The 14,418-nt window shown below is 41.5% G+C and overlaps 1 protein-coding gene across 4 annotated transcripts in view; it reads left to right on the top strand.

Annotated features, from left to right (window-relative positions):
* Nucleotides 1–14,418, top strand: part of LOC120722020 (vacuolar protein sorting-associated protein 13B-like) — a 296,860-nt gene that overhangs the window by 228,199 nt on the left and 54,243 nt on the right. For all 4 annotated transcript variants that reach the window (XM_040012723.1, XM_040012725.1, XM_040012724.1 and 1 more), the window contains 3 exons: nt 3,770–3,972; nt 5,192–5,408; nt 6,936–7,120. In XM_040012723.1, coding sequence (XP_039868657.1) covers nt 3,770–3,972; nt 5,192–5,408; nt 6,936–7,120 — 605 coding nt within the window. The remainder of the gene's footprint in view (nt 1–3,769; nt 3,973–5,191; nt 5,409–6,935; nt 7,121–14,418) is intronic.

Here is a 14,418-nt window from a genome sequence, read left to right as displayed (position 1 = left end):
CATGAAAGCAAGAACAGAGTTAGCGATGGAGAACGAAAGGGATTCCCCCTCATTAAAACCACTCCCAATTAGGCTGATTATTGAAAGTGTTGGCTGCTGCTGCTGCTGGCTTTAACATCAGGATGCTGCGGTCAACCGGGCTGTAAATGACGCATGGTGAGACGGGAGGAAATGCTTTGCTACACACTCTGTGCGTGCGACTATGTGCATGTGTGTGTATTTATTTCCACTTGTTCACCTGGCTGTGCATGGTAAACGTCTGGATTTACATCTGTATGGATGTAGGCATTCGGCTCTACTTTGCTAAATGTGCCTATGTGTGACTGCACTTAACCTAAATGTGCTTTTATACATAAGTGTTCATGAAAGATTTTCATCTTAACAACCCAGTTTGGGAGTTCCCTTGAACTGTGTAATAAATCGTAGCCATGAAAATAAACCCATTGTCCACAGTTGAGTAAGTAATAGCCAAGCTCTGTCTGTGCTACGGCACCAGGAGATATTACCAGGTAAGCTGCCAACTTGTATCAACAATGTCTTTCCTGAAAGAAATGAGTCATCCCAGTTTAACTTTTACCCCAGATTGTCTTATGCAATAGAAGTTGTCTTTCTTTGGAACCCCATGTTGTGTTATTGCACTTTAATGTTGAATAAGATGTTCCTTAGTCAGTTGACCAAGCCTGGAAAGATTTGAGTATCCTTGTGTGTCATATCTTCATCACATCATAGCTCACTTTCTCTCTCATATTCTCTGTTCTCGTCTCCACACTCTTTCCCACCATCCGTGTCTATATCTATTCATCTCCTCATTTGTCACCTCCTCCCCCAGTCCCCCAATTCATATGCCTTTCCATCTCTCCTTCAACCCCCATTTATTTTTTGCTTTACCCCAAGTGAACCGCAAGCTCCAAGTAGGCTGTCTTTACCTAAAGCTTTCAAATATAAGGAATAAAAAGTTTTATTTTTGGTGTGGTTTTTATGGAAAAATATCGATAGTGTAGCCTGCCAATCCAAACACTGTGTAATTTGCCATCTGCTCCATACACATCATGTCATGCACAGTGCGTTTTTTTTCTACATACTTATGCTGATGTTATTTCTGGGTGCTAATTCTGAGTTAACAAAGGGTTTACCATGTTTTAAACAGCTTATATTATCAAAGAGGTAAATCCTGAATGTTTGATGATACATTGCCTCTGTTATGCTGTTGGCAGCTTTTTGCTACATGTCTACTTGTTTCCTTAAAAAGAGGTATCACTGCAGTTCAATGCACAGTTGTTCTGACTGCCTTTATCTTATGTTGAGACTTAATGGGATTGCTGTCTTCCATGATAACGGTGTCCCTGTTCACGGGACCTCAGGGCTCACTGAACTGTTTGAGTGTGAAAATGATATGAATCATATTTCTTTTGCTGTTCCCAGATCTTATCCTACATTGGCACCTATGGCCAGTTTTGAACCACTGAGTTCTGGGTTGAATTCCTTATTGCTGAAATGTAAAATATCTTGAAGCATGAAGACTTGCTTTCAATTTCTTTCATAACTGCAGCTAAACCTTTCTCCCGATCAGTCCTGAACACCGCTTTGAGCAACATTAGCCACATCTAATGTGCAAAACATCATTGTTTTTTTTCTCCCATGAACTGTTGGATTAAGGTCAGGACTTTGACTTTGCTTTTCCAAGGCATCATTTTCATCTTTTTTAACTATTTTGTTGCTAAGCATCACATCGCTGCATGACCCACTTTCTTCTGAGAAATAATTGCTCCATCAATGATGGTGAGCCATCCTGGCCCAGATCCAGTAAACAGGCCCAAATCAAACCCCATCCCTCTTTGTTTCACAGATAGAATAAGGTTGTTGTGCTGCAGTGCGGTGTTTCCTTTTTACCAAACCTGAGGCTTCTCAGTTAAACTAAAAATGCTATCTTTTATACAGGACAGCCTTCTGGGGTGTCCTAATTATCATTAGTGAATTGCAAGTAGGGAGCAGTGTTGTGTTTGGAGAGCTTTGGTTTCCTCATTGGTTTGTCTTCCTCATTGATGCTGCATTGATGACCTCTTGCAAGAGAGACTTTTAGTAACTTAGAAGCCACCAGGGATCCCACATCACTCTTGGCATGGTTGATCATGCCTGTGAAGGGTAACGATGCCCTGGAATTCCCTTCATTTGTACACATGTTGTCTGACTGTCGATCAGTGGATTCCACACTCTTCAGAGAACGTTGTGTAACCTTTTCCAGCCTGGCGAACCATTGACAATTTTTTTTCCTGAAGTCCTTAGCGATCTCCTGTGTTTGTGCTATGATTCAACTTCCTCAAAGCCCAGTTCATTCACCATAGCGCCCACTCCCACCTGATTGTTCTCCCACCAATTAAAAATTCCCATCTACCGTAAAATTGAATGCTAAAACTAGAGTTTCTTATACTTTTCCACAGAGATGTGTAATACTGGGTCATTTTCCTTAACAGATAAATGACTGAGTAATATTTTTATGTCATTTCATTAATTGTATTCCTTCTTTCTTTGGCTTTTAGGTGTTGTGTGAAAAAACGATGATGTTTTCGGTCACATTTATGAAGAAATATAAAACGGTCTGACAAAGTTCAAAAACTGTTTTGCCTGCTAGACGCAGAAACAGGTGTTGCTTTCTTTGACTTTCCCAGACTAACAGCCAAGTCAGCTGGAGTGAGAATGTCTCGAGTTAAAAGACATGTTTGAAGAACCACTTCTCAGGGCATTATTAGTCATCCAGTGTTGAGGTTTCCAAATGGGCTGCCACCGCTGTAGCTATAACTGACCTGATCAGCCCTCCCACATCAACAGCTAGTTGTCATGTATAGTGAGTTATGGCAGCAAAACTACAAGTTCAGGAGAGCTCGTGACCACAATGATGCGTCTCAGTTTTAATGGAAAGGACAGATGATGTTTCAAGCTTTCCTTATTAAGCTGGGGCTTTTGCTACCTTTGGGGCTTACAGGATGAGTGGGTGTTTGGCTTTTCTCTCATTGTAACGTGTCTGCTAAACCTTTTACTTTAGCAATTTACAATATAAAGACAAAAATATGCAGTTTCAGATTAGTTTGACTGTTTCAAATACCCCAGTGTGCCTCTGTCCATGAAATGAACTCATGGAGCCCCATTATATTAACTAATGTTTCTGTGTTGTAAATTTTACACCCAGATGTTGTCTAATCTCAGTGTTTCTGGTGGCTTAACACTGAATATAGTTTAGCTGGTTATCTGCACACAGAACACGAGGTCCAAGGCATTTACATATGCCTGTTCTGAGCGAAGAGTAATGTTGTTTCCGTCCCCAGAGAGCCAAGTATTTATGCCATTAACATCAGGCGAGCACAATATCCAGGAGGATGTGGTTGGTGTAACTGCACTGTATGTTTTGCTGCTCTGTTATCACAGTGCCAGACTGTTGTAATTGACCAGTGCAAAAACATAGAGGCAAGCATTTGTGCAGCTGATATTTGAGGTTCGGTTGTTTATGTCTTTTAATTTCGTCTGGCCCAGTTGCAAATGAACAGTGTTAGTTTTTATACATCGTTAGAGGTATCGATATTTCACTTTGAAACCAGGATTGATTTTCGACTTTTCCCCATTTGTCTGAATCTTTGTCCTTTTTTCCATTGTAGAATTACTGAGCGCCTGCTTCTACTTTACCCACAAACCATTTATCCTTTACCTTCTGTTTTCTCTCTTTAGTTCTGCCCTGTGCTGTGCATGACATTTATTGCTACTTCTTTTGTGTTCCAAGATGCCATTCAGGCCGCCTCTGTGCTGCTCGAGGTAAAAGATGTGTTGGTGAGAACTGGACTAAAGGAGCGGAGCCGTGTACTGTTGGGACCATTTTCTTGCAGCAGTTCCTTAGAGGCTCGTTGGTGTCGCCACAGTGGCAGCCCTGGACCCGAGCCCGGCCCCCCCAAACTGCTACTAGACCTGAAGGGAGGCCTCCTGCAGGTTTGTATAGGTTTAATTATCAGGCACAGCGATAGTTGATGGAAATGAGTCTCTCTGAAGAATGCTTTGTAAATGTTTTAATGAGCTTCTTCCTGCTCAACACCAGTCTTAATCTCAAGGTAGACCTACCACCCACTAAAACATCCGCTTAACTGTCATTGGTTTCCAAATTAAACCATACAGCATTTATATGTTGACACCCACTCACATCATAGCTTCTCACAATCTGAACACTCCTCTTGAATCTGATATTCCTTTTTAATTCACCATGGCTTCTGTCCTCTTTGGAGTGAAGCGATGACAGTAGAAATTACATGCTGTAATTTCACTGTACATTTGAGTCATATCTACTGGTTAAGTGGTGGAATATTAAAAAGCTATTAATAGAGGCTGGGAAGTGGGGGAGAATATGTGTGGCTTTTTTCCTGTCACAAGTTACATAATGCCCACACTGAAAAGTCCCTCTTCAATGTGACTGACTGAGCACATTATTACAAGTGTATTATTCCACATTACTCGCTCAGGGGGAACCCCCTGACCCCTTTTATTCAATGATTCTCTAATGCTCTTATTGCGTGCCCACAAACAGAAACATCACTCGCAACTCAACACTTAATACGTAATCATACATTTCCCTCTGCAAATATTGGCATTTGTGGTGTTTTAATCAAGTGCTGTACGAAAACCACCGGAATTCCCTCAGATTCCTTCTTTTCGTGCTCTCTTTCCGAAAACTTTTGGGGGAAAAAAAATCCCCAAATTTTCCTGTTTTTAAGAGTTTAGTCATAACCCACCCTTGCAAAGCTAGTGAGCGGCGGCCGAGCAGTCGGGCAGCTCCATGTGTGCAGAGTTTTTGACTCAGAGATTCCTGGTCCTTGGTCCAAACCCCAGGCAGACTTGCTTTGATGGAACAGGGGAAGGGGAATGCCGCGGATAAGTGGGGAAGACGTAAGGTTGTGTTGGGTAATGTTGGTAAGGTTGTGAATGGGTGATGATGAGGGTAATCCTGACTCCTTCTCTTCCTGTTTTGGAAAAGAAAGTGTTGATGCAGCTTTTCAAGAAAGAGCCAGAAGTCTGTAACATGTAGCCTTATCCTCATGCCCATCTGTTATTTAACTTCTTTCGACTTTTCCCCATTTGGAGCTCCTTATGCTCCCCTTTTACTCTTTTAATCCTTTCTCCCAGTCATCTCACCTTTTTTGTTCTGTCCCAACAACAGGTCTTTTGGGGACAGGAACACCTGAACTGCCTGAAGCTGATAGAGGAGCACCTCCGTGCCTACTTCCACCTGCAGAAAGGGGATTCAGCTGAAAGCTGTGCTAAAGGCAAGGCCTGCCACACCCAGCCACCTCCGTCTCCAGGCTCTCCCTCTCCTCGGACAGAGCACAGCTCAGATGACTTACGCACAGGACGTTTCCAGTATATCCAGGACTCAGGTGAATGTCAATGTGCTGTATGTTGATCTGATGTAGAGATGATGTGCGGCTCATAGAACAGAGATTGAAATGTAATAATAATAGTAGTAATTGTTTCTTGATAACTTTCGGTCCATAGGATAAACAGTAACAATGGCTGTTTATTCATATATTCGTGTAAGTGAGTTGGACAAACTAAAAAAAAGAGCTTTTGTGACAAAGTGAGATGTCACTTAAGATACACATCGACTTAAATCAAAGTCAGATCAAAGCCCTGTGTGAAAAGAAGTTTCATCAGACATGTCTGCCTGTTTCCACTCTGAGTAACATGGTGTTTATTCCCTCTCTTTGTGCTTTGTGTGCGCTGTCCTTTAGACACACACAGCAACATTATACACAGAGGATCAAACTTCTCTCTGGCTGTAGACCAACCGTCCACTCTGTCAGCTGTGGTTGAGTCTTTGTTTGTTGCACTGTTCAACTGGTCTTTGATGCATTTAATATTCTGGCTGAAGCAGAAAAAAAAAGTACAGTAGTGAACTAGAACCAAGAGGACAATCTGTCTGCAACATGTTGTCCAACTGGGCCCCAGAGCAATGAGACCAGGAAGTGCCGCTCCCCAGGTCTGACAGGGATAGATGGGGTAGATGGACAGGAAGAGTAAATGAAAGCTTGGTGGAAATGAGGGCAGAATGAGTCTCTAACCCACTTTCTCTCAGTTGAAAGCAAAACCTCATGAATGTATCTGCCTGTTCTTTCATCTGCCCTTTTTGTTGAAGAACAATATGCTGTCCACCTCTAAGAGAGCACAGACAAGAAATGGTTTTATACAAAACCAAAAGTTTCAACTTGTGAAGCCCTGGAACCAAACAAAGCAGAAATTCTCTGCTTGACTGTTTTTTTTTTTTTTTAAATAAACATTTTTCCAAAGGACTTGAATCCCAAGCAGCAGCCACAAAGTGAGTCAAAACACCACTCAGAGGTTTAGATCCAGCGTTCTCCAGCTTTTGCAGGTGCTTGGCGTGGTTCAATCAATGGCCGTTTACTCAATAGCAAAAATGTTTACTCAGCCACTATGTTTATGAAGGGCTCCTTATGCATATAAACACTCAGAAAGCATGGAAACATCCACAGCAATTTCTGAGGCAAAATTGTTTTGGTAGTTTCAGATACCATAGTACAAATAACCATGCAAACATTGCTACACAAAACATGGATGCAAGTTAAATATAGTCCCTTTGAACCAAAAGGAGAAAAAGTGCAAAGAATGCTTTTTTTAACCTATATCTCAGGGGGGAAAGAGGCCACTCTTATAATTAAACCGGATTTCTGTTCAGTTCAGTGTATCAGCGGGTTTTTGCCCCAGAATCAATTTCTGCCCCTTGTTTACTTTTTGCTGTTTTAGTTCTGCCACTTTTTTTCTGTTACCCGTCATGTGTTTTCTCTTTTTAGTCTGTAAGTCTTGCTCTGAAGTATAACCACAACAGAAAATCACTGACAAATTAAATAAAATCCTGTTTTGTTTTGTTTTGTTTTCTTTCCTCGCAGCTTCACAGAGACTGCCAGGTCCACATGAGGTGGTGTTTTACAGCGAGACAGACGATACCCCAGGGGTGATGTTGTGGAGATACCCAGAACCTCGTGTCCTTACCTTTGTCAGGATAACACCTGTTCCCTTCAACACCACAGAAGACCCTGAGATCAGCACTGCAGACCTGGGAGATGTCTTGCAGGTAGAAAATGACGCCCGGGGTTTGAAACCAGATCTGACGAGTAACGTTCGCAATCAAAAAGATAGCCTTTTGCGTAATACTTAGAATAACCAAAGTTTTCAAAATAGGCATCCAATGAGCCCACAAACCCACCAGGAAAGGTTTTTCACAGAAGTCGGTGCAAGTGACATTTTCCTAGAGACTTCTACAGGACCAGAAATATTTTTTCAACTACAGGCTTTACCCCCTGGTGGCCATTAGAGAGAATGCGGGTATAAGGCACTTAGTATTTGCATTCTCTTTTCATAGCCGTTCATCTTATGTTATGTTATATTATGTCCCTTCCATAGTATATAGAGAGTATATGTCTTATATGTCTGCCTTTACTCCAAAACTCCAAAAAAGCAAAGAACAGTAATGCATTAACCAATCCATGGTCCAGCTCATTGTGCAGATGCTATAGTCAGATACTAAGATGCAAGATTAGGAGAGAATCCACATACCTCTGCCAGTAGTCTTTGCTTAACATCACCTGCACTAAAAGGGAAATAAAGCGTCGTAGAGCTGGACCAGGGGGGGGCGTTGTGATTCCCTTGACATGAGTCATGAGAACTCCTATACACTGCATGTTATTGAATGACAGAGACCCCTGCTGTCTTTCCAAACATGTAATACATGGTCAGACAGCTGTGGAAGTCATCGTGCATGCTCTGGTGTGAATAGCCAGGTGTCTCAAAGCACAGATGAGGTTATATTTTGGCAGGGTGCAGCAGCTACCGAGCCTTCGGGGCCTCAGTGGGGGACAGGACATCCCACTTTTCCTCCTATCACTCATTTCCCCATCCTCTCTTTCCCCATCCTCTCTTTCCAACTTTTCATTCTTAAAGAAAAGATTCATCCCAAATTGTGTTCTTTTGCATCCTCCTCCATATTCTCTTTTTTTTTCTTGAAACAGAAATATGACATTTGTCAGTGCTTGATAGTGTCATTGCAACAGTCGGTTGGATTTATATTTTTGACCATTCCTTTAGGAATTGAATTTGTGGGAACAGAACATGCAAAACATGTTTTGTCACCCTCTCTTCTTAGCCCAGTCAAAGCCATCTGTGTTTGGTCTGATTTTATTTGAATGGCCTTGTTATTGTGGTTTTAAATTCAATTGTGTGACTGAGAAGCAGCTGTATAGCGACTGATAAATGATCTACCACTAGATTCTCAAAATATGATGCAAGGATGGGTCAAGTACATAAATACAGACAGCCGATCAAAGATTACATTATTGTAACAACAGTTTAGCATTAGTTCTTGATGGCTATAACATTGTAAGTGTACAAAGTTTTACTATGACAAAATAATTCCCAACTGGCTTTTAGCTTTTTTATTCAGTTTGAAGCTTTGGGCTTGGATGCCCTCGTCTTTTCCTTCTCCTATTTTTCTCCGGCTGCAGCATAGGTTTCTCATCTCCCCATCTCCTCTCTTTATCTTTCACATTCTTTCCTGAACTCCCATAGCCATTTCACCTACAGTACCGATTCTGTCTGTTTATGTGTGCTGGCCCAGGAGAGGAAAGATTTTGGAAGGTGCTGCAGATGTCTGACTTTCAGCGAGGCCCCACAGCTGTAAAGTCTGTAATGAGCAAAACTCCTGAGCAAACCCTCGAGCTGATTGGCCACATATTGAGTTACAGTAGAGAATAAGAGGGAGCTGATGTGTGTAGAGGAGAGAGAGTTGGAGGAAGATGTGATGATAGAGTTGGGATTGGGGGGAGGGGTTATTGTGGGTGGAGGAATAGGAAAGAATATTGAGTGAAAGGGGGTTAAAGAAATATATATATATATGACCATAGAGGGGGTGGTGTCTTCTGCAGTTCTGATAATGCCTACAGAAGCCTCAGTGTGAGAGGATCTGTGTGACAATGCTACACTTTCTCTACTCCAAGGAAGAGGATGTTGATTATTTAGCAGCTGCTGGAAATGACAGGCAGAAAAAAATGAACTGTACGTCCTTCCTGATGTATACTCTGCAATATAATGCGTGTTACTATTACACATATGTGTCCTGTGCACAGAAAATGCATGATGTCAATAAGAAGCATGCATTTACGTCTGCATTACTACATATGCCTGTGCCAGTACGTAAAAGATAATGCCTGTGACTACAGACATGTGTATTAGAGTTGTGTGTATTACACAGCAGGAGTTATGGAACCAGTGGTTGATGAACATATGGTTTCCACATCTTCCACTCTGCTCCTCTTCCCCTGTCATGTGGCATGGTCCTATCTCTTCTGACAAGTCTGTTAAAAGGAATCAGGTGTTGAGGCTACTGCAGGGATAGTGGTGAAAAGAGGAGGCCCCAAGCACACAACTGTTGTTAAAACTCCTTCATGTGGGGATTCGATGCAGCATCTGCAGAGAAAAGCAATGGAAGCCATTGCATTTGACAAGTTAGAGAAATCTATAAAGCACATTGTGCAACATTAGTTGTCTTCTATTAGAAAGGACTAGAACTTGTAAAACTGCTGAGCCAGCTGTAAAGGATCAAAAAGTAAGCAATGAGTCTCTCTGCTGTTTTTGTGTCATCCATGTAAACGATGCTGCAGCATGTTCATAGAGCAATGGGTCTGGCTGCTGGTAGTAGTACAAATGTAGGACATAACACACAATGTGTTTGTTTGTTTAAACTGATTTAAATTCGGTGTTAAACGCTATTCCTGTACGTTTTTGAACACTGCTAAATATGTTGTTGCTAAACTAGACGTGAAAGTAATTCTAAGATATTGGATATCTGTTTACAGATAAATTACATTTACGGTTGTTATTTTAACTGAAGTTCTTGGTCATCAGCCAAAGTTATTGCAGTCCCAGGTTTGATTGATTGTAGCCCCAGTGACATAATGGTAACGCGTTGCCTTTTAGGAAACATCAGCAGTCTCGTTTAATTCGCTTTTTTAATTCCTCCCAGGACCAGAAAGAAAGTCCAGCTGAGGGGAACGGAAATGCAGCCATAAAACTCCAAAACACAGTAATGGCTTAGTTTGTATTCCAAAGGAATTTCATTTACTTTACATCAAGACTGAGGAGAGAGAAAGAGAGAGGGAGAAGGCAGTCATAATTTCTCAGGCCTCTAAAATTACCATGTGGCTATGCAGAGATGGAGGCTGATAGATTTTGAGAAATGGAAAGTGAGAGGCATAGGGAAAGAAAAGAAATAAGTAGTTAAGGGCGAGTGATAGTCAGCATTAAGCTGTGTGTTCATTCCTCTCTGTCATTTATGAAGTAATTCTTTTTTTTAAACATAGCAGGTGGACAGAGGACTGCATGTAAACAAAATAAAAATAGGTTTTCCGATCGGTTTTCCTCACTTACCCCCCCCCCCCCCCCCTTTTGTCACACTCCCCCCTTGCTCCTTTCCTTTAGTCCTTCCCCACTTTCCCCTGCTCTTCAGAATAAATGAAGGGTTGTACTGGCGGGGGGGGGGCTCCTGCTCTGAGCCTTGCTGCTCGCTTGTCCCCAGAGCAGATCATATTAACATTTTATAAAATCAAGATTTCCTGCATTTAAATAGTTGTGGTTTCCCAACTGGTTCCAGTATCTCGGAGGGGGAATTCAAACCTCCTTCCATTACTCAAAGTCAAATTGCTGCCTGAGCTGTTTTTACGTACGGTTGAAGGGGAGCAATGTCAGAATTTGGTGGTTGGTTGGGGGGGGGGACTCTTGCCGCTGAAAAGCATCTGATCCCTAATGGAGCATCCACAGGTTCCCACCTGTAGAGTGCCGAAGCAATGAACCGATGATAAGAGAGAAAGGTGACTCATTGTCACCTTCTTGTTACATGCAGTCAGTTCTCTGAATCATAAGCAGGTGTTCGTCTTGCTCTCTTTTCTGTCCATCCTGTTCGTGTTCCCCTCCTCCTGCTTCTGTGGGGCCTGGGAACCATGGAGCAAACACAGGAGCTATGATTCAGCTTGACCCCAGCTCAGGGGAGCTGGAGGAGATGGAGCGTGTTAAAGCAGAGAATAAAAGTTCGAGTTCAGACACAGCATCCAGTAAAGTAAATGTAACAGAGTCTTGTCTCATTCAATTGCCTTTTGTCCATGCCGACTTTTCACAATATGCAATTGTGTTATTGTGATCATCCACTCACTCTCCAAATTACTCTGACTTTATTAAAAAAATCACACCATCTGCTCCCCTGCTGTTTGCGTGCATGGCGTTGTGGGGATAGCCTTTCATGTCCCAGCAGGCCTCCATTATGCCATCGTGGCCCCTCTGGCCTGCGAGCGGTATCATAAAAACACTGCAGCCTGAGATCAGCCACCAACCTTCAGCCATAACTTGTTTTTGTTAATGTTATATGAAACACAGGTCCACCATCAGCTTCACATCTGTGACACGCCCTTTCCGCCGATGCACTCGTTCTCTCCGATGAATAGAAATGTTGGAAGGTAAAACAGGGTACTCAACTGGGTATTTTACTTCAGAGCGACACATTTACCCAGAAATAGCGAGGTGGAATTTTAGCCAAGATAACTATTATTGTAGCAGGACAGTGCTCAAGCGGACCTGCATTAGTCACAGCTAATGCACTATAAAAATAAAAGACTGTCCATGTGGTTAATTTGATCTGGAGTTTTTGCACCTCATCCACTAAAATCTCCAGTCCCCCTATAAGAGTTTGGCAGAACAGAGTAAAAACACAAAAAAAGAGTGAGCATGAAGATCTCTGCATGGGCTTATTCCTGATTTTCCACACTGATTAATGTTAACATATATCAGCCCACCTGAGACAGCATAGCAGGAGTCATTTTCATTACAATTTTTATTACATCTCTTGAATAAACATTTGTTCAAGCTGATGTCAATTCAATTTGTCTGCTGGCTGATAAGAGGTAGCAAGCAGTGGAATTTTTAGACATATAGGCATCAGTGAAATAACAGAAGACCTAATAGCTCTGTTGATGTTGTTAATAAAAGTAATGGCAGACATGGCTGTGGATGTCAGCAGCCACGGCCCCAGAGCGAGCTGAGGGAGTCTTCAGTTGCACAGACATACTTGAGAATTTGTAGCAATCACACCTGGGTTGGTGATGGAAATTGACTTAATTTCTGTATGTTGTGTATTTGCTTTAGTTTGCCTGCCTTTAGTTAACCTTTAGAGAAATTGTGGTTGTGCAGTCAGACTGAGAGAAGTACAATCATGTAGAGAACAGTCCTGAGTTCTCAGAAACAAAGGTGAATTATATGAATGGAAATATCATCCATACATGCACAATGCTGCCAGCACTTCTGAATATAACATTTGTAAATAGTTTTTAAAAAGTGCTTAACATGTAGTGTTGTGCAAAAGTCTTGAGTCACGTTTCTTTCTTTTTAGCCAAGAAAATCTGAAATGGGTGCAGTGACTTATTGAAACATCTGCAGACATACATGGAAATACAGCACTTTTTTGTATAAGGCAAAAGCAGAGTTTATACAGGTCTAACAAGCTTGAAAGTCAATATTTGGTATGAGCATGCTTATTGTTTCACACAGTCTGAACTCTCTGAGGCAGTTTTCTTGTCATTTCTTTAAGCAGTCTTCAGGAATAGTTCTCCAGGCTTCACAAAGGATATTTAGAGGTCTTCTTTGGATGTTGGCGGCCTTTTGTTCCATTCTCTATCAACATGATCCCACACTGCTTCAATAATATTGGGCTCCAGGCTCTAGGGAGGCCAGCCCATGACTAATAGGGTTTCACTGTGTGTTGTTCTGTCCAGGTATGCTTTTACTCCATTGGCAGTGTGAAACTGATGCCAATCAGAGTACGTTCCAGTAACATCAAAATCAGATGATACTTTTCCATTAATTTTAACACAACCTTCAACATCCCCCACCTGTGTTTTACAGATGGCTGTAGACACTCACAGTTGTACCTCTCGCCTGACCACCTCCTTACATACTGACAATGATTTGACTCAGAAATTTCAAATTTGGATTCATCACTCCATCAGACCTGTTGCCACTGATTTTCAGTCCAGTTCTCTTGTGTATTGTGGCATACCTTAGCATTTTCTCACTGGATTTGCACCCTTCCACTGAGACCATTACTGATGAGATTTTGGCAAACAGTCGATGGATCAACTGAAAATCCAGACGCATCTCTCAGGTCCTGTTTCAGATCTTTGCTAGATTTTTTTTCCCTATTTCTTAACAAGAAAATGTTTAGATACAGTTCATCTGCTGTAGATAGTGTCTTAGGCCTGGCTCTTCTTTTTTTCTTATCCTCTATTTCTTCAGTTTCCTCAGATGTTTTAAGGACATACTGCACACTATGTGCCATGAATATATACCAAGTTTCCAGCTACCAACACTCATCTTATTGGTGGTATTATTTTATTTCTCTCAAACTTTGTTATCTTTAGAATATTTCATAGATTGAAGTAAAGAAATGCAAACAAATTATGTGTTTTTGCAATAAAAAAAAAACCAAGTGCCTAAATAGAATTTAAAATGGTCTTGTTAAGTTTTCTGTTACTGGTCCATCATTTGAGTTAGTTGCCTTTTTCTTTTAATCATTAAGTGATTCATGGGTCAATCTTAAATGTCTCAACCCAAAATAAAAGGGTCAGGTACTGCATAAGGACTGGACTAAAAATGATTTAAAAGCAGAAAATGGACAAAGACAAACTTTGCGGGTCTCTCAGAAAGACTAGAGAACCATTTCTCAAGATCATCTTAAATAACTACAAGAAAGTGCGGTTTCTTGGAAGCACAATATAAAGAAATGAGGGGTGACTCAAGACTTTTGCACAGTACCGTAGCTTCTCACGGATTTAAAGCAAACCCAAAATGGAACATTAAGTTGGAATTTAGGATAGCAGATCGTTTTTTGGCGTATGTTTTGCCCGCGGTCGTGGTGCCAGGCCTACTCTGTCGAGTTCTTGTGGAAAACACAATCTCGACCCATGCAGCCAAGGGAATGTCAGCTATTCAGGGTTACATGTTGTTTATCAGATAAGATACACACACAATCAGGCAGCGGAAACTGACACTGCCCAGACTGTATGATACGCTCACATACATACGCACACCTGTGTATACACATACGTATACATGCATATTCTCTTTCATATGTACAATTATACATCGTTTTCTTCTTGAACACATATACACAATCCATTTGAATTATACATAGGTGCCTTCTCCTCCTGAAAGCAAGTGCCAGATGTTCAACTTACACATTAAGAAAACTCCTTTTTTCCTCTTTCCGTCATTCTGACATTTTTGGATTTGGTTATCGATTTCATCTCGACGTTCCTCCAAAGTTGCACCACAAGT

This window comes from Simochromis diagramma, unplaced genomic scaffold (genome assembly GCF_900408965.1).
Source record: "Simochromis diagramma unplaced genomic scaffold, fSimDia1.1 OVJJ01000618.1, whole genome shotgun sequence".
Lineage (NCBI taxonomy): Eukaryota > Metazoa > Chordata > Actinopteri > Cichliformes > Cichlidae > Simochromis > Simochromis diagramma.
Note: the sequence above shows the minus strand (reverse complement) of the source record. Positions and strands in the feature narration are given on the sequence as shown.